The following is a 20456-nucleotide window of genomic DNA, read 5'->3' as shown; positions in this document are numbered from 1 at the left end:
CAATGTCTTAAGTACTTTAATTAAAATAATACTAACAATTATGCAGAGGGTGTAAAGGAGAAAAACACATCTTTCCTTCGGATGCTACAGATCACAGCCAGTGAATATTATACATTAGAATGGAATTCAGATTCTCAGAGCACAGAATGTATCCATTAACTGCAGCAACTTTGTAAATTAAATCACATTAACACAATCTAACTGGCCTTTATAAATGGTCCCAAAGTACTGCAGAAACAGAGTGAACCTTCTTTGCCACTATTTCTCATGAGCTTAACACTAGAATGAAAGCTAGTATCCACCTAATTAGATAGAACCTTATATAAAATTTGTTTTTGATTCCAGTATTGCCTTATTATAGAATAAGTGCTATTTTAAAAGACACTGATTTTCATATTTCTGGAGTAAAAGACACTTCCTTCCTTTCTTTACATATTAATAGCAAACCTACTACTAATAGACTAGAATTGCTCCATTAGCTAAAAGAACAACATAACAGATATCTCTGGGTTCACAGATGTTCTTCTCTCTTCCAAAAAGGGACTCACAAGAAACGGCAAGAGCAAACAAATCGCAAGCTCGGATATTTGTTTTGAAGTAGACGAAATGAGAAGAAAAATTTGTTTTTTTGCTAACTCCTCAAACCTACACTGGTACTTTCTACGGGTGCCCTTTCTTCAGCTATCATCGTGGGCATCTACACAAAAATGAATTTACTCAAAGTTTTTGGTGTGAAGCTGTAACTGGCAACATTCCTGATCATTTCATGCCTCCTTACCAGAAAGCAGAAAAGGGCTTAAAAATGCACAGAAAACAGAAAATTGCAAACAATAAAATGTGCAACTTACTGCAAACTCAGTTTTGATAACTGAAGAATTTTAAGCAGCTACCACGAGGGACAAATAGCCAGAAAAATTCAGATCGACGTCCCATGACTTGCCCTTCACTGTCAAAGAAGGGCTGATGAGAAAGTCAATGTGTATGTACCACTTTTACCTCAATAAAAAAGAAAGTCAATGGGCTGCTCTGCTACAACCTTTAATTAGTACACAATGGAGACGGAATCGAATCACTGGGAATGGACAGTTATCTCGTGATGATTATAATGGGATGTGAAGAGTTCAGCAAACTAAATGACACTTTTGAGCAGAGGTAACTACTCATAATCATTTCATTACAGTACATTAAAATAAAAAAGCTTACTAACATAGGTTCACAGGTGAAAAATATTCAAATTATCTCTTCTCACCCTTCAGAATAGAAATTTACGGTGCTACCAAATATAATTTTGCTTTGTGACATAATTTTATAATTTAGAAATTTCTCAATCTGCAAAAAAGGCAAAGCTATTAAAAAATAAATCTTCCAATCAATTATCATGATTAAAAAAAAAAACTAAATATATTACAAACATATTTTTGGCCCACAAAAAGAAACTTCAATAAATACAAAATAGGGCATATAATGATTTCATACAGTCATGTGACATTTCCCCTCCATAATCTCAGGCACGTTTTATCTGCATAATGCCTGCTGATTACCATCATTCCTTTAAAAAGCAGAGAAAGAAAAGCTTTCAAAAGAAGGGACTGGTTAGAATTAGCATGGCATAAAGAGAATACATATAGGAAGTAGGAAAATACATCCAAATCTTTACCTATTGAAAAGGAATTAAGATCAAATATTCCCTGACAAATGAATTATTATATCACATCATTAATAGATATGTTCTCTCTACTCATCTTAAAATATATATATGTAAATTAGACTAGACTCAGGTATAAATAGCCAATGGTATCTCAAGGGACAGTGAAACTTCTCAGCAAAAGCAGAGTACAGATGCCTTTAAAATCTAGTTCCACCCTTGGGCGGGGGGATCGGGGGTCGGGGAGAAGGCAGGTAAAAAGAAACCTCACATATTCATTTCATAGTCACCAACTTACTAAACTATCCAATATGATTTTTAACCCTAAAGTTCTGGTACTTAAAAAAAAAAATTTCCCCAAACTTAAACCTAAATACTTAAATTATTTTAAAAGTACCAAAGGGTGGGTAAAATTTATGTCTAATTTCCATATTCTGCTTTGAAAGAAACTTTAAAATGTGTATCCTTCAGATATTACACATCACTTCACAACTGGTACATTGATTCTACAAGTGTCTTCAACATTTTACAAATCTTACCAAAGAATCACTACTGTAAACATGAAAAATTCAAAAGCAAAAGATGGATCAAGGAGTTCACAGATCCCATCTTTCCAAACCTATCTGACCTATCCTGCTTTTCACATCAAAATATTTTAATTACATCTTGCGAATATATTCCATGGAAGAGGGATTTAGAAACAAATGCATGTCTAAAAAGGCAATATAACCAACCACCAGACCTCAGAATCGCAGCAACCCCGCAGTCCCTCCAGGCAAGCTTTTCACGACATCTGCAGGGCACTGACATGAATTCAGCTTTTTGTGTTCTGGGCTAACTTAGCAGAAAAGGGTTGTGCTATTCACGCCACCAGACCACCACCCTTCTCCATTCAGGAAAGTCGGTTAACTCAGTGGGAAAGAATGACCAACCTTATCAGGGTTGTGAGATGTGGGAAAGGAGAAGAGCCTTCTACTCATTAGGAAAGAAAAAAAAAATAACAATGGGACAGCTGCTTCCTGCCCTGCACAAAAACACACGCGTGGGTGCACACATACACACAGGCAGTCAAAAGACTAATTTTTTTCTTTTTAATTAAACATGATCACAATTAGGAATGGAATCCTGGCCTCATGTGATGTTTAGCAGTTGGTGCTAAGTCAGAGCCTTGATCTGCCTCTACACACCATTTGCCGTCTCTTAACACAGGAACTCGATGAATAGGCTCATTCTATTTAGAACCACCTATGTAAAGACCTGGTATTAGAATGGAAAGCATTGATCTGAATACTAGGAAATAGTAAAGGGCACTGGTAATCTGAGGTATCTTTCACTTCTAGGACTTGCTGCTAAAAGTCGATTCTATCCAGTCACTGTGCTGAGCCACTAAGGAAACCATTGGGGGAGAGTGGACCTGCCAGGAGGGAATGAGCACCAGTGCGAAGGAGCACATGTGAACACTGAAGCGAGGTCCACTGCGGGGTAACTTGCTTAACTGGAAAAGGGAGTTCTCCTCTAGTCCCCATCTGTTATTTTTAAAATCTTCTTTAGGAAAAGGGGAGAGGGGTGATAAAGAGGAAAACAAGATAGAAAACACCAGGTTCCCCACCTGCCTGCAAGCACACAGATACGCTCAGTTAGGGGAGGTAAAGGGAGAAGATGCATTATTGGTACTTGTAGCTGTGGCACCTGTCACTGTGAAGCCTGTGGGAGGCGCTATTGAGCTGTGGCTGGGCTGCAGGTCCTTGGGGATGCCACTGTGAGAACTCAGCTGGTGGCCGAAGGCTGCGCTGAACTGAGGGAGTTGCTGCTTGGGAGAGGTGGAGGCCAGCAGTTCAGCAGAAGGCCCCATGCCACTGAAGCTGGTCTGCGGTAACCCCGGAAGCACACTGGAGCTGCTGGGGGTCACGGTGGCGAAGGCAGGCTGTGTGGTCTCTGAGTTCGAAGTGGTGGGTGGTGTGGACAGGGAAGTGGAAAGAAGATGTCCATCTGCGCCGAGAAGGTTGCTAAATGGAGAGGGATCTCCGAGGCTGACAGGGAGATTGCCCCAGTGAGTCCTGGGGTTTACGACTCCTCCAAGTGGCACCTCAAGTTGGGTTGGGAGCAAGTGCTGCGCCATGATGGGCATCTCTGCTGAAAAGGTAGCTGCCATGTTATCACCAGAGTAAGATGTTGTGTGGGGAGAGGTGATATGGTCACTGTAGGGGGACGGCACGTGCTCGCTGTCATAATGGCTTCCATGGGGCGAGGAGTGTGAATGATCACTGCTGTATTGCTGTCGTGAGGTGATTAGGTCGTCTGCCTTGCTCAGCAGCTGGGCAGGATGTGGCCTCTGGGAGGCATGGCTGCCATCATGAAGTCCATGAAACTGTCCTGGGAAGGCTCTCTCCCCAAGTGCACTCTGGCTGATCAGAGTGGCAGAAGTAAGGCCAACGTTGGCTGGGGCAGAGAACTGCCCCTGGATCTGCCCTGCCAGGGGTGTAGGTGGGTTAGACAAGGTAGCAGAACGGAGCAGGTTCTCATCCAGCTCTAGACTAGGAAAATTGTCGTGTACTATACGCCCATTCAGCAGCTCCCCCAGGTCCGTGTTTACCTCTCGGCTCAGGGACTGAATTCCTGAAGCTCCAGTCCCTGTGGAGAACACCCCTATTCCTCTGTCTGACAACTCCTGGACGGGTACACCGTCTGACTGGGTGAGCACCCCGATGGTACTCAGGCACTCGAGAGAAGTCACGGCCTGCAAGGCCCGTTCGAGCTCCTCGGCCTCTTCGGTGGTGGGGAGGAGATCCCCGTTCTTGCCTGAGTAAACGAGAGCCATCAACAGTCAGCAGAGCTTTCAGCGCCCCCGACCACAAAAATCGTACGGCGGAATCATTGGTAACAATATTCTATTAAGGATCGGATGGAAAGGAGAAAGTGAAACATTCGGCTGCAGGACAGGTGTGAGGGCTGAAGCTGTCCCGGCCTGAATCGCACCTTCAGTTCGTTTACAGCACCACCAGAAGCCATCTGAGCAAAGTGTGCGGTGCTTAGGAGTCTAAGCGTTACCAGTGTAAAACCCGGGCTGACTATCTGATTCCACGTATGTTTTTACCCGAAGTTATATTAACGTCATTAAAGCGGAAAACACGTCAATCAGTTCGGATCTGAGACAAAAGGCTGTGCGGGAGGAGCCGCCTTTGTGCCTCTATTCCTGGGCTCTTCCAGCTGGAAGGGCAGCTGTGAGGCCTAGAATACAGAACTCACGTGCGTATTTCAGCGCAACACCAAGCACTCAGCTCGCTTCATCTGCGTTACTCTCTACCCTTCCCCTCTCACCCTTCTCCCATTTCTAAGTGATCTTCACAAAATGGAAGTCACAGGCCTCGCTGATTTCATTTCCTATATAAAAAATCCATTGTTAGGAACTTGACTGATCACCCCCCAAATACCCAGTTTTTAATGGTGAAAGAAACCTTCTAAGAGTATAAAAGATTTCCCCTGAAAGCACTAGAGAATTGGCGGTATTAAGTCAACTTTGTTCTGGAAAAGTACACTTCAACTGAAGTACAGGGTGGCGTATTAAAATGAGGACAAGTTCTGAAAGGTATCAATAAACTCAAATTTAAAATGTCTTTGTGCAAAAATAAACGGAAGTAGGTGCCTTCCAGGGCGGTCCAGTGGTCGGGACTTAGGGCTTTTACTGCCGCGGCCCCGCGTTCAATCCCTGGTCAGGGAACTAAGATCCCGCGTGCTGCGCGGTGCCGCCAAAGATAATAAACAAGTAAAGGAACAAAGTTATAAACCTAGCTCTCAAACGTACTGATCCACTAAGGCTAGGATATCAGTTTAAAAACTGTACACGCCTCACCTTCTAAAAAGAGTAAAACAGTCTTGGTGCTTTACCTTTCCCGTCTCTGGTGAAAGACGTTACACGTGAGGAGGGATACTCCAAACATATCTCAAAAAAGTTACCTCCCCCTTTAAAAAACTCATTTTAAAAACCAGTTTTCGCCAATCAAAACATTGACCATACCTTCAAAAAAATCAAAATCTTGTAAGTCATCAGGTAGCCGCGGCAGGACGTCTGAAAAGTCCTCCTGGTTCAATTCCAAGTCATGTGGAATGTCAGTGATCTCATTGGCAATGTCATCCGGCAGCTCATCAGCACTCAGCTCTGGCGTGGACGGGCTCCTGGGGAAGACGACACGATTGGCCCCGCCCCCTCCCTACTTGACCGCCACACCAGTGTCCCCGAGACAAGTCTGTCGATGCAAAAACGGAAAATCCTAACTCAAAATGTCTCCCTTCCTACTTTAAGAGAAGGAAATCGGAAACCAAAACGACAGACCTCGCCGTATGCAGTTACACACTTCTACAACGCTTACCCATGTATTAAGAGAAGACAACCATTTGGAGATAACTATTTTTACTGCAAATTAGTAGAATGAATGACAATTTGGTGCACTAGTAAAATGAATTACAAATTGGTATATCAGTGTGTCTTAGTACTTTCTAGTAGAATTTAAAATCTGGTCAAAATAATAATTAAAAAAAAAAAAAAAAAAAAAGAAGAAACGGCTTCCCTGGTGGCGCACTGGTTAAGAACCCGCCTGTGCCAATGCAGGGGACACGCGTTCGAGCCCTGGTCCGGGAAGATGCCACATGCCGCGGGGCAACTAAGCCCGGGCGCCACAGCTACTGAGCCTGCGCTCTAGAGCCCGTGCTCCGCAACAAGAGAAGCCACCGCAATGAGAAGCCCGCGCACCGCAACAAAGAGTAGCCCCCACTCGCCGCAACTAGAGAAAGCCCGCGCACAGCAATGAAGACCCAGTGCAGCCAAAATAAATAAATAAATAAATAATAAATGAATGAATGAATGAATGAATAAATAAATAAATTTTAAAAAATGAAACAGATAAAACTGGGATGTTTAGCTGAAACAGAAGCCTCATTCATCTGGTCAAAATGCTTATTACCCCTGCCAAAATTAATAATGCATCAGATTTCTGATGGAATATTTCTGTTGGAACATATATGGAATTTCTGTTGAAACAGAAAAATCTGAGAGTAGTCAATTAAGTTCCCAATATCAGCATTTGCTCTCTTGGTTATCAAAAGCTTTACTTCAGATCTAACCCCATCAGATATTTTGTAAAAAATCATACTGGAAACTACAAAGTCTAGGCTTATACACCAAATGGTTCCTTTAGCCTACTTCCAACACTAGAAAAGTGAATGAAGCCAGATGTTCTGAGAACAATCAGAACACGTAAAGGAGACGTAAACTCTGGCGCCATCACTGACCGGATGTGAGAGGCCTCCACTGGCAGTGAGACGCTGGTGGGCATGCTGAGGTTCCCCTGAGGCACTGCAGGGGGAATGGGTTTTTGGGGTCGACGAGGTCCACGCCTTCTCTTCTTCTTGTGTTTTTTGGTAAGTGCAGGAGGCTTGGTTTTTTTCCTGGGTTTCCTCTGCTGCTGGTGCTGAACTTTACGGGAGCTATCTCCTCTCAAGAAATTATCCTTTGGAATGAATAAACGGGTATTTTTAAACTGAGATTATTTGGGAAAAACCAAACAACTATCTGAAAAAAATACTTATATCTCTTAAAATTCTATACAGTGCCTGAAACTATGTATAACGATAATTAAATGAGGAAGAAATTCATTTTAAAATTTAATTCAAATCAATTCAATATATACATATAGCTCATCCCACATTTACAGGCATTGTCATAGGTGCTGTAGTATAAAAAATTGAATAAAATTTGATTTGTGCTCTCAAAGAACTTAGTCTCCCATGGGAAAAACATGACTACAAGGATACATAAATACAGGAGAAAAAACTGGGCAATAATGATATAAACACCTTCTAAGGGTACACAAAAGGAAAATCCTGAATTTGTAGTTACGTGAGATTAAAGGATAAACAGGATTTTAAGTTGTTGGGATAAGGGGGAAGATCATTCTAGGCTAAAGGAAATGGCACAGACAGACAGAAAGGACAGCAAATAATTGGGTATGACTATTGCTCGGGGTATAATGGAGGACAAAATATAAAAGTAAGCTCTAAAGAAGTCTGGAACCAGATTCTGTATGACTTTGAATACTCTGTTAAGGATTTTAAACTTTATTTTATAGGCAATGGGAAATGATTTTTGATGACAGGAGTACATGTTTTAAAAGGATTAACTATCCTGGTAGCAACGTAAAGGGATAAAGAGAAGAGGCAAGTGAGTGGAGGAAATAGTTCCAATCAGAGGGCTATTTCAACAAGTATTACGAGACTGATAAATAGCTGAGGGCAAAGTGAGCAGGAATGGAAAAGCGAGGGCCTGTTGAGAGAGAATTCTCAAGATGCGACAGCTCGTTGGATGTGGTGAGGATGAGGGGAATATAAAATTCTCCAATGTGTCCAGGATTTCTAGTTGAGGTGATTGTTAGGGGATAATGCCATTAGTTGGGATACAGAACAAAGCAGAATAAACAGAATCAGGAAAAAAGTTAAGGAATTCAGCTGGGCTCAGATAGAGTTTGAGGTGTGAAAACGTCCAGGGAGGCAGGAGAAAACCGTATCTGATGCACAGGAAGGAAGACAGGGATGGAGACGGAGACCTGGAAATCGTGACACAGTAAAAGTCCTTCAAATAATTTATAGGGACCAGGGAGACATGGTAAAGAGAGAAGACAATGGGCACACAGCTTTATAAAACTGCTGCAATTAAGTGAGGAGGCACAGGAAGAAGTACCAGGAAGGAATAAGAAACCTGCACTACAACTAGCTTTCTTCAGCTAGTACCCTTAAATCTGAAGACCCAGATGCACATTTTACTCTCTCTACAATCGGAAAGCATTTTACAATGACGGCATATTATTACTGCCGTCAGCCAGGTGATGGTCATTACAGTTGGTGCTGCCTACATGTTCAAAGTTGGTCATAGCTCTTTGTACTGTCGTTGTTTGAATGAAGGTATGTGCATTGTTAGTTTTACATGCAGACGAAAAACTGCTGTGTATGCAGAAAGGCACAAAAAGCGGCAGTGTATAAAACTGTTACTGGTGAAGCAAATATTCATTATTGAAGAACTGACCACAATCCCCCCCACCCACCTTTTTATTGCAAAGCAACAACCAAATGAAAAAGGAAAATAATCCACAAAGTGGACAAAGCTGTGTTATAGTAGATGTATGTAGAAAATACTGCCTTTCACATACCAAGAATTAGCTGAAACCAGGAGCACTACAGAAGATAAAAATATCTATGTCTATCTAAGACTAAAAACACTATTTTGGTAAGTATAAAATAAAAATTTTAAGCGATAAGAAATGCACTGTGCAACATCTTTTCCTTCTTGGTGGTATATAAAACAATCGTGGTTTTTACGATTGATGTCACCTTTGAGTTGATGAACTCAGTAATAACTCTTACAATCAAATACATAAAAAGATCTGAAGACTAATAATTATCACTAGCATCAAACAAATTCAAAGCAAGAAAGAATAAAATTAAGCATAAATTCAGGAAATCTAAAAGATGTTTAGTCCCAGACAAATACTTGAATCCAAACACAATTACAGACTCAAAAGTCACAAATTTAGAAAACAACAAAAAAGAGGCTGCTTCCCAGCCTCTGTAATTCCTTTTGGTTCAACACTTGACATCTCCTTTTTTTATTGCCCACTGTGTAACTGAATAAATAGTGAATAAGCAGCTACTAGTACCCACCAGGTGCTGGCATCCATTCCAGGATTTCCCTCTAGGGCCAGTGTGAACCTTGAGCAGGAGGGAGGAAGAGAGCTCTAGCCAAGAATATCCAAGTCCTACTGGTTCTGCTTCTAGGCTTCTGTCTTACTCTCTTAGGCTTATGTTGTGTAGCCAGGCAACGTTTTTGGTAACGTGCCAGCTCCTCCACACAGAAGTGCCCATGACTGAGACCCTGCCTGGCTCTTGGTATTCCCTTACTTAGCTCCTCCAGAGAGCACCTGTGTCCCAGAGGCTTTCCTAATAAGGCCAACTGTTCATTTACCTACACTACTTACAAACACTGTTCACGCCCAGCATTCTCACTGTCCCATTCTACTTCTATGCAGGACAACGCATTTAGTAACTTACCATCTGTTGTATGGTCTCATACCTGTTGAATACCATGTTCTGTCTGCCAGCCTGGACCTCGGGCAGCTCTAGCCTCTTCTACCAATGGCTGTCCTATCAAGTGGCTGAGTCCAGTTCAGAACCTCACCCCTCTCCCCCACAAGCCATGTGCCTAACCGATAATTTATTTAACAATTACTTATGGAGCATCTTTGTTCCAAGCACTGGGGATATAGTGGCATTGAACAAAAAAATGTTCCTGCCTTTGTGAAGTTTACATTCTAGTAGGGGGATTCAGACAATAAACAAACTAATTAATACATAATTTAGGCAAATATAAATGTTAGGAAGAAAAATAAGGTAGAGTACGAGGATAAAAAGTAGCAGGGTAGGGCTTCCCTGGTGGCGCAGTGGTTGAGAATCTGCCTGCTAATGCAGGGGACACGGGTTCGAGCCCTGGTCTGGGAAGATCCCACATGCCGCGGAGCAGCTGGGCCCGTGAGCCACAATTGCTGAGCCTGCGCGTCTGGAGCCTGTGCTCCGCAACAAGAGAGGCCGCGATAGTGAGAGGGCCGCGCACAGCGATGAAGAGTGGCCCCCACTTGCCACAACTAGAGAAAGCCCTCGCACAGAAACGAAGACCCAACATAGCCATAAATTAAAAAAAAAAAAAAAAAAAAAGTAGCAGGGTAGAGGGGAGGCAGAAATGAACTGACACTTGATCAGAAACCTGAGTGAAATGAAGGAGTGAGACATGGAGAATCTGGGGAAAGAACACTCCAGGAAAAGAGAAAAACAAGCAGAAAGTCCCTGAGGTGGGAGCATACTTAGAGTGTTTAAGAAAGAGCAAGAAGGCCAATGTTGCTGGAGCTGTGGAAGTCAGGAGAGGGTATAAGACGAAGCTGGAGAGGCTGCCAGGGCCAGATCAGGGAGTGCCTCATAGGCATGGTAAGAATTTCGGATTGGATTCTAGATGCGACGGGAAGCCACTGGAAAGTTTTGATCAGGGAACTAAAATGATCAGATGTATATTCTAAAAGGCCTGCTCTAAAGTCTACATACTGAATGATTCCATTTAGAAGACATTCTGGAAAATGTAAAATTATACGGACAGAAACAGATCAGTGGGGAGAGAAAAGGGCTGACTACCAAGGGCAGCACGAGAGACTTCTGGGGGTGACAGAATGATTCTGTATCTTGACTATGTATCTGTATGCATGTCAAAGTTCATAGTACTGAACACTAAAAAGAGTGAACTTTACTATATATGTAAATTCAAAGACAGTGGGACCCACATGCACAGTCTACCCTGGCTGATACGTGAGCAACAGATCCGGGCACAGTGGCCATGGCAGGAAGAAGGGAGACTAATTAGCAGACTATTACAATAATGTAGGCAAAGACGATGGTAGCCAAGGCTAAAATGGTAGCAGCGAAGTTGGTAAAACGTGTGTGAATTCAAGATATAGTCTGAAAGTAGAGCCATGAGATTTGCACAGTTTTTATCACCCAGTGTTCGTCTCTCACTGGGGGACGGATGGAATACAAGTGTTTGCTCTACTCTTATGTAATTTTTAACTTAAAAATAGCTCAAACTAGTGTCAGATTCTACAACTGCCTTCAGAGAGAAAGCCATCTGTATCGTATTATAGAAACTTTGCATTGAAAATAACTTTTAAAAACCTGATTAATATTATTTTATACCGTATTTTTATTTTACATTATTATATAAAATATATATTATTTGATGACTACTTTTATTATACTAATTCAACCTTCTGTTTGCCTGGCTGAATCTACCTAAGTAGGAATGTTTAACCAGCTGAAAAGTATAAACTGCTTTCAATTTCTTTAGAAGCATTCACATAAAAACCGTTATACTAATCATCAACTCACTAAATCAATAAAGCAGATCCTAAAGTACAGCCTCCCTATCTAACAATATTTTCCTAGTCTTATTAGAAGTATGATGGAATGGTATAACTTTAAAACCAACATTTACAACCAGGATCATTTACTTCAGTGGTTTGAAAGCTACAGTGCCCGTATTACCAAGGGTCTGTGAAATCATCAATGAAGGTCCACAAAAGTGGTTCAAAAAACATATGGAAGTCATTCTTTAACCGTGATAAAACCTCAATAAGCTAACAAAAATGTCTATATTTTAAATGTTTTTAAATTAAAATGGGAAAGTAATTATTCAATATTTGTATACGTAGTTTAGTATACAACTTTTCAAAATATATGGTCCATAAAGGAAATCTAGAAAACAAAACAGGTTCTTAGAGAAGAAGCCAGTAAACTTCATACACGGCAACTGAGGTCTAGAAAGGATGACTCAATAGTCCATGTTATACATATAGCTAGTGGCAAAGCCAGGACCACAGTGTTACACTACTAAGTCCTGTCCAATGGCCACTTGGTTACCCTGATGCATCTGCATCTGCAAACTAAAATATGCTCATAGCAGGTAAGAGTTGTCTTATTCAACTTTTTAATACATAGGTACCTAGCACAATACCTTGCAAATAGCAGAACAACTCAGTTAAGTGTCTGATGGGTGAAATGCATTTATTTTAAGTGGTTATATAATTCAGGTAGTTCACTAATTCAGACTCTTCTCTCCAAATTATTCTGAATTAATTAGGGCTTACGCTACCAGCATTAACCAAAGCAATAATTAAGTCCAGTGGAATTATAATAAGGGTTGGCTTTTGGCTGAAATTTCATCAAATATCCAAGACATTCGCAGAATTATATATAAGAAAAGCAAAATCCTAGAGAAATGGAGCAAAGAAAGATCTTGGGAAATCTGCCTATGTATAAGAAAATGTATCTTGAGGAGAAGAGAAGTATAGACTAGGTATAGATAATAAACACAATGACCACATCTAACTAACTACTAAATACTTTCTAGAACGGTGTTTTTTTTCAGTGAGGGTATAAAATTAATTCAATAGGTTATGACCAGCATTTTTTTTTTTTTTAGTGAAATAGAAGAGACTACAAAATATGAGGTACTAAAAGAGTACTGTTTCACAAAACTTGTTTCAGTGATTTACATACACATATAGTTTGTACTAAGTCATACAATATTTCCTACTCTGGACGGCTATCAAAACTTTGAAAGCCTCAAGCTATTACATATAGGATGGATAAACAAGTTCCTACTGTACAGCACAGGGAACTGCATTCAATATCCTGTGAAAACCATAATGAAAAAGAATATGAAAAAGAGTATGTATATACATATATGTATAACTGAGTCACTTTGCTGTACAGAAGAAATGAACACAACATTGTAAATCAACTATAGTTCAGTACAATTTAAAATATATATATATATATAAACTTTGAACGCCTCTGTTGCAGAAAATAAAATTTGAACTTACCATTTTTTTGGCATGTTCTTCACACAGAGGTGTCTGGTGTGTAATGTCAAACACGGGCACAGAGCACTGCTGTCCGTCTGCAAACTTGGCCGTGCAACTTGAGAAGAGTTGCTGAGAGCGGTTCAAGAGGATATCTGGGGTTTTTTTAAGTTAGGAATAAAATACACTGAAACCATTTAATTTTTCGAGTTCTACATAAAATTTGTTTCTTCCCTAACTTGTGCTTAGTAAGTATAAATTTTATTATGTATAAAAGCTAAAGAACCAACCCAACTACTAATAATAGAAAAATGATAATAGTTTGAGCTTATCATCTTTATTTCTCAGAATATACTTCTGAAGGAGTCTATTTTGCTCATGAGCTTCTAACATGAGTCTCCCATTGTGATTTATGGCCATTGTGATTTCTGTTATTTGGAGAAGCAGGGTCATTTCCTTCCTAACACACTGACTCCTAAAAGTTCCACTATGATGATTAAAAACAAACAAACAAAAAACTTTCTTTTAAGGAAAATTTCTGCCTAAGATACTCATCAAGAATAAATATTTAAAGATATAATAACAAAAAACTTGACTATCCAAATTTGAATTTTTCATTTCACACTTCTAACACCAAACTCAAACTTATAAAAAATTACTTTTAAATCAAAACTGTACCATTAAAATTGGAACATCAGCTTTTTATCATCATCATTTTTAAGCACCTATACTTTTAGCCAGCCACTAACTACATTTCCATAGATTTACTTTATATCTATTAAGGAAATACCTTTCATTTTTCCTTTATGATTTTACGGTTAAGGCTATTTATAAAGCCTTTACTGCATAGAAACTACTGCTGAAAAAGCTGTGAAAATACAACACCAAGAACAGAAAGGAAGGCAAAAATCAGAAAAGTAATTGCAACTATATAAGTTTTTAAAATGCTACTCAACTTCAAATGTTTAATAAAAGTGAAAGTAATAAGATTTCATAACCAGTCTGAAGCTCCTTAACATAGGTTTTCCTCAAGTATATCCTGTCTTAAGATATCTTCTTTCCTAGTCAGTGATGTTTGTTATCTTTCACTCATCTCAAATCAGCACCATATTCGATAAAAATAGCAAATTAATCCCATAGCAAAAAGTGTACTGTAAAACTGCATAACTTTCTTGGAAGACTAAAAACAGCTTTTGAATAATGGGATTTGACTTTCCCATCAATGAGTGTCATGGTTGCCTCATACAAACTACCTAGAACCACTGGAAGGACCAGAATCCTATTAACAAAATTTATGTAAGTGACAGCCACTGGAAAAACCTACTGCTTGCTGTCAGCTTTGCTCATTTTGACATGATTCTTGAATACAGAGTCACAGTGATATAAGCAGAAAAAAACTACTCAGAGGACACCAAGAAAATCAGAAGTAATATAAAAATTATTTTCAATATTACAGTTATGATTTCAAAAGTCATTCATCACTTGGCCTAAGAATGAAATATATCACCCCAATGAATTAGTACTTTTCAATGCACACTTGATTTAGTTAAGAGGATACGTTGGAAACAATGTCTGGTGAATGGAAGGGCTTTGTTGGCGCACTGTTCACCCTTCACGGTCCCACTGCATGCTGCTGACTCCACCTCCTTCAACTTGGTCCGGCTTATGCTAAGGAACAAAAACCACAGAACTGATTTTTAAAAACGGTTTAAGAATCCAGGGCAATTATTTAAATAATGTTACTACTCTGTAACACCCACATTTTTAACTACCTACATTCATTATTTAAATGCACATATGGGGGCTTCCCTGGTGGCGCAGTGGTTAAGAATCCGCCTGCCAATGCAGGGGACACGGGTTCGAGCCCTGGTCCGGGAAGATCCCACGTGCCGCGGAGCAACTAAGCCCGTGAGCCACAGCTACTGAGCCTGCGCTCTAGAGCCTGCGAGCCACACTACTGAGCCCGCGTGCCACAACTACTGAAGCCCGCGTGCCTAGAGCCCGTGCTCCACAAGAAGAGAAGCCACTGCAGTGAGAAGCCCGTGCACCGCAACAAAGAGTAGCCCCCACTTGACACAACTAGAGAAAGCCCACATGCAGCAACGAAGACCCAACACAGCCATAAATAAATAAATAAATTTATTTTTTAAAAAAATGCAAATATGAATTACAATGACCAGTTCCAATACTTCTCCAACCTACTGACAAAACAAATATTACATTATAATTGGTCTTGGCTATGTCTATCTGTTTTTGTTTTTTGTTTGTTTGCTTTTTTAAGTGATATTTTGGTTCCTTTTACTTTACAAAGAGGCAGTAGAGAATAGTGATGAAGACCATGAGACTAGATCAGACAGACCTGGTTCTGAATCTCCGCTCTACCTCTTATTAGCTCTGTGACCTTGGGCAAGTTACTTAGCCTTGCTTAAGCCTCAACTTCCTCACCTGTAAAGTGGAGATGAGAGTACTTCTAGTCGACAGGCAAGCACCCAAAGACATAACACACCTAAAACACTTACCACATACAGTATACAGTATGGTACATAGACAGTAAAGAGTCAATGGTTGTTAGTCACCACTATCATCATCATCATCATCATCAGATTTTTTTTTCAGTTTTTTTTAAAAACATCTTTATTGGAGTATAATTGCTTTATAATGATGTGTTAGTTTCTGCTGTATAACAAAGTGAATCAGCTATATGTATACATATATCCCCATATCCCCTCCCTCTTGTGTCTCCCTCCTCCCCTCCCATTCCCACCCCTCTAGTTGGTCACAAAGCACCGAGCTGATCTCCCTGTGCTATGCAGCTGCTTTCCACTAGCCATCTATTTTACATTTGGTAGTGTATATATGTCAATGCTACTCTCTCACTTCGTCCTAGTTTACCCTTCCCCCTCCCCGTGTCCTCAAGTCCATTCTTTACGTCTGCGTCTTTATTCCTGTCCCGCCTCGTCAAGCTGCTAAACAATACATCTGCAGAAAACTTAACCTAATACATGAGGAATGGGATACAGAACAGAAAGCTATGCAGTGAAGAATCTCCTTTCCACCCTTGTCTTGACTTGCTAGTTCCCACTCGTTCTATAATAAGCATTCATTTTATTAGTTTGTGATCCTTCCATAGTTTTATACAAACATAAAAAAATTTTCAAAATGAACAATATTTAAATTCTTGAAAGTATCAACATAAAAACTATGCTATCTATGTAATTCTATAGAGCGTCACAAACTATTAGGCCTTTACACATGCCTGAGTATGGAAAAAGAATCTGCTTAATGCACTGAGTCACAAGTCAGGCATCAAACATAAAGAAATATTCTGAATTGTTTCTCATATCTTTCTAAGGATTTAAGTGGAATGATTTACACTAATTAGAGAAGGTCATATAGAAGAAGTTACATATGAACTTATTACATAAAATCTAAATAAAAGAATATTTTCATTATAATTGTAACTTTCATATAAACAGTAAATGCAAATAGATGCTGCCAGGTGCTGCCACAGAAGTTGCTTTCATTAAAAGTTCTGCAAGATTTGTCAGATCACAAGAGTGAGGAACTAGGTCATTAAGCCCTGTAAAAAAGAATACACATTTTCAAAAAAAAACGAAGCTTTACTATTTTGGCAGCTAAGCCTAATTTCTCTTGGTCTAGATTTAAATAGAAGGTACCTCTCTATTTTGAATGGATAATTTTCATTGAACAGTTTAATAATTTGCTCAGCCAGCTACCAGGCCTAGTGTTACAACACGACCCTCACTTTCTTTACCCTAAACTTCAAAGTAAACCATTGGTTTCATTTTTTAAAATCACCATTATGTTCCAACTCACCAATCTTTCTCTTAAAATAAACCCAAAGTCAGAATTTCAATATCCCCATGGATAATTAAGGTAAAAATGCCTGCTGTGATGTTAGATATATTTTATTATCCAAATAATCCCAACAAAACAAAGGTTTTGATGTCGTTAATATGAAAATATCTACGACAGGCTTTCCATTTGTATGCTATACTGGATCCCCCATTAAAAAGGAAGTTTTCACACAACCAACACTATCTCTCTGCAGGATTGTGGGTTACAAGATACTGAGATTTGGGTTTACATACTTTAAGTTATTTCAATGGCTTGTTCCACATATTCACCAATAAATATGACAAAGTTATTATATAAAGAACATTTTAATATTGTTCAGTTTATATCTAAACTATATTTAAAGAATACCTATTAGAAGGTAGTCCCTATAGTTTTAATTTCTAAAATATTTAGTGACTTCCCTGGTGGCGCAGTGGTTAAGAATCTGCCTGCCAACGCAGGGGACTTGGGTTCGATCCCTGGTCCGGGAAGATCCCACATACCGCAGAACAACTAAGCCCGTGCGCCACAACTACTGAGCCTGCGCTCTAGAGCCCGCAGCCACAACTACTGAGCCAGCGTGCTGCAGCTACTGAAGCCCGCGTGCCTAGAGCCCGTGCTCCGCAACGAGAGAAGCCACAGCAATAAGAAGCCCACACACCACAACGAAGAGCAGCTCCCGCTCCCCGCAACTAGAGAAAGCCCGCGCACAGCAACGTAGCCTAACTTTATAAATAAATTAATAAATAAATAAAATATTTAACAGCGGGACTTCCTTGGCGGTCCAGTGGTTAAGACTCCGCGCTTCCACTGCAGGGGGCGCAGGTTCGATCCCTGGTCGGGGAACTAAGATCCTGCATGCCGTGCAGCACGGCCAAAAAATTTTTAAAGAAATAAAATTTTTAAAATTTTAAAATAAAATAAATAAAATAAAATATCTAACAGCAACCTTTTAAATGTCTTTTGTGGAACTAGGCCTTTGAGAACAAAAAATATTAAACACAGAGGACATTATTCAACTGACAGCTGATTTCTGCAAACCTAAAATATATGCAATGTAAAGCAGTCAGTTACTAATCACCAAGGAATGATTATGGCACAGTGTCATATGATTATCAGTGATGCACTGAGCAATAAACTTTTTACTAATCATGGGAGACATAACCAAATGACATCATATAAATCTGAGAACTGTAATCAAATTCATCTTGGTGTTTGATTTGTAATACTTAGTTATCATGAAATTTTCTTAAAAACATCACTAAGGGTGGTTTGGGAGATGTTCTGAAAAGGAAGCAGTCGATTCTGCCAGTTAAAAATCATAGGTAAATACCGTTTCCACACAAATAGCAAATTGTCCCAAGCTCACAGTATAGTCTCTTACATCTTTGACAGGGTCATAATAATATACGAGACCCGATATCTACAATGGTCTACATCTAGATTGTTTCATGCTGGACAAAACTCAAATTTCTACTGAAATTATACTCTTGAAAGCATATAAGTGTTAGATATCATTATTTTAAAACCTATGTCAAACTGAGTGAGTTCTTTCAATAAACAGAGAATAGACCTTCACTTGTTCAATTCTATTCATTCATTCATCCACACTGGAGATTAAAAACAAAATATACATTGTTCCTGCCCTCATAGAAACCACTGTCTAGCATGACAGACAGACATTAATGTAAGTATAAATTCTACAATGAAGCAGAGTACAGAGCACAACAGCATATATATCAGGGGGACCCAACACAGTCAGTGGAATCTGGGAATGTTTCTCTGAGAAAGGCAAGTCTCTGAGTAAGTAAGCAGTAAGCTAAGAACTAAAGATGTTCTAGGACAGACACTACCTCCATTACAGGGGACTGGGAGCTCTTAAGAGTGAGGGGAGCTTTTTTCGTCTCGGCCGCCGACATGCCATCCAGACTAAGGAAGACCCGGAAACTTAGGGGCCACGTGAGCCATGGCCACGGCCGCATCGGCAAACACGGGAAGCACCCGGGAGGCCGTGGTAATGCTGGTGGCATGCATCACCACAGGATCAACTTCGACAAACATCACCCAGGATACTTTGGGAAAGTTGGTATGAGGCATTACCACTTAAAGAGGAACCAGAGCTTCTGCCCAACTGTCAACCCTGATAAACTGTGGACCTTGGTCAGTGAGCAGACACGGGTAAATGCCGCCAAGAACAAGACTGGAGCTGCTCCTATCCCTGATGTGGTGCGATCGGGTTACTACAGAGTTCTGGGGAAGGGGAAGCTCCCAAAGCAGCCTGTCATCGTGAGGCCAAATTCTTCAGCAGAAGAGCTGAGGAGAAGATTAAGGGTGTCGGTGGGGCTTGTGTCCTGGTAGCTTGAAGCCACGTGGTGGGAGATTCATTAAATGATAACAAGTGCTTTTCAAAAAAAAAAAAAAGAGTGAGGGGAAATACTGCAGGCTGCAGCCACTATGGAGGTATATTAGATACACATACACAGTTTCAAACAACTTAAATATGCCAAGAAGCAGAAAAATCTTAAGGGCATAGTATTTTTTGAGATACCCAACTGAAAAATAGGTTATTTTTTTTTTTACAGCAAATATAATGAAAACCGAAATATACAAAATGAAAATGAAATTTCAAAATTTATATGGATATGTAAGGAATATGATCAACAGCTACAAAGCAAAGGTTAATTTTTAGTTTTCTGCTTGTTTTAAACCCTTTTTTCCTCAAATGACTCATGCATGATCACTATAGAAAAATTAAAATACACAGACTACAAATTTTTTTTTAACTTTATCAATAATCCCACCATCTAGAGATAACCACTGGTAATATTTAGGTATATAAACCCCGAAATGTTTTATATATATAATGTTTATTCGCACGTGTGCGCACACACACACACACACACAGAAAAAGACGAGAAGGAGACAGAATCAAAATGTTCACAGTGCTTGGTCTGTTTTGTGAATGGTGATATTATGGAGATTTTCTGCCTTTTTCTATATTTTTCAAATTTTCACAATAAGCAAGTATCTTCATTATAAACAGAAGGGACTTTCCCCCCCAAAGAAATCCAATGTAATAAAACATTTTGAATACATGATACATGAGATTATGTAGATATTAACAGAAAATACAATGGAAAGAAAATTTTAAAATAATATAAGTAAAAAACATACAATACCACTTCTGTGGTTTAAAAAAAAAACTAAATATTACTTTTAAATAATACAAAATTTCTAAGCACTGTATTTTTTTAAAGACAGGTAACATTCTCAAATCCTCTACTGAATAAATTCTAATCAAACTCCAGCAAAATTATAGTAATACTTTAATTTTACTGTCACCTCATGGCAGGATTATTTTGCCATCATAGAACTTTGAGCAACAAAACCAAAATACAATGCTTAAATATTTCAAGATAATATGCCCACCACTCATTGTGTCTCCACTATCCTCTCAAAAATTAGAGAAAACCGACTGAGGTGAGTTCTTAGAAAGAGGTGGTAGTGTG

The 20456-nt window shown here is 39.5% G+C and overlaps 1 protein-coding gene and 1 pseudogene across 6 annotated transcripts in view; one reads left to right on the top strand and one right to left on the bottom strand.

Moving 5' to 3' along the window:
- Positions 1–332: 332 nt before the first annotated feature.
- Positions 333–20456, bottom strand: part of INO80D (INO80 complex subunit D) — a 71107-nt gene continuing 50983 nt past the window's right edge. For all 5 annotated transcript variants that reach the window (XM_082397050.1, XM_082397051.1, XM_082397054.1 and 2 more), the window contains 5 exons: positions 14648–14757; positions 13111–13244; positions 6932–7149; positions 5661–5818; positions 333–4444 (listed from right to left, as the gene is read on the bottom strand). In XM_082397050.1, the coding sequence (XP_082253176.1) occupies positions 3279–4444; positions 5661–5818; positions 6932–7149; positions 13111–13244; positions 14648–14757 (1786 nt within the window). In that variant the 3' untranslated portion in view covers positions 333–3278. The remainder of the gene's footprint in view (positions 4445–5660; positions 5819–6931; positions 7150–13110; positions 13245–14647; positions 14758–20456) is intronic.
- Positions 17853–20426, top strand: LOC309631116 (large ribosomal subunit protein uL15 pseudogene; annotated as a pseudogene). The gene has a single exon. The product of its transcript is annotated as a large ribosomal subunit protein uL15 pseudogene (transcript).

The sequence above is a fragment of the Balaenoptera borealis genome (assembly GCF_965194805.1).
Source record: "Balaenoptera borealis genome assembly, chromosome: 6".
NCBI lineage: Eukaryota > Metazoa > Chordata > Mammalia > Artiodactyla > Balaenopteridae > Balaenoptera > Balaenoptera borealis.
Note: the sequence above shows the minus strand (reverse complement) of the source record. Positions and strands in the feature narration are given on the sequence as shown.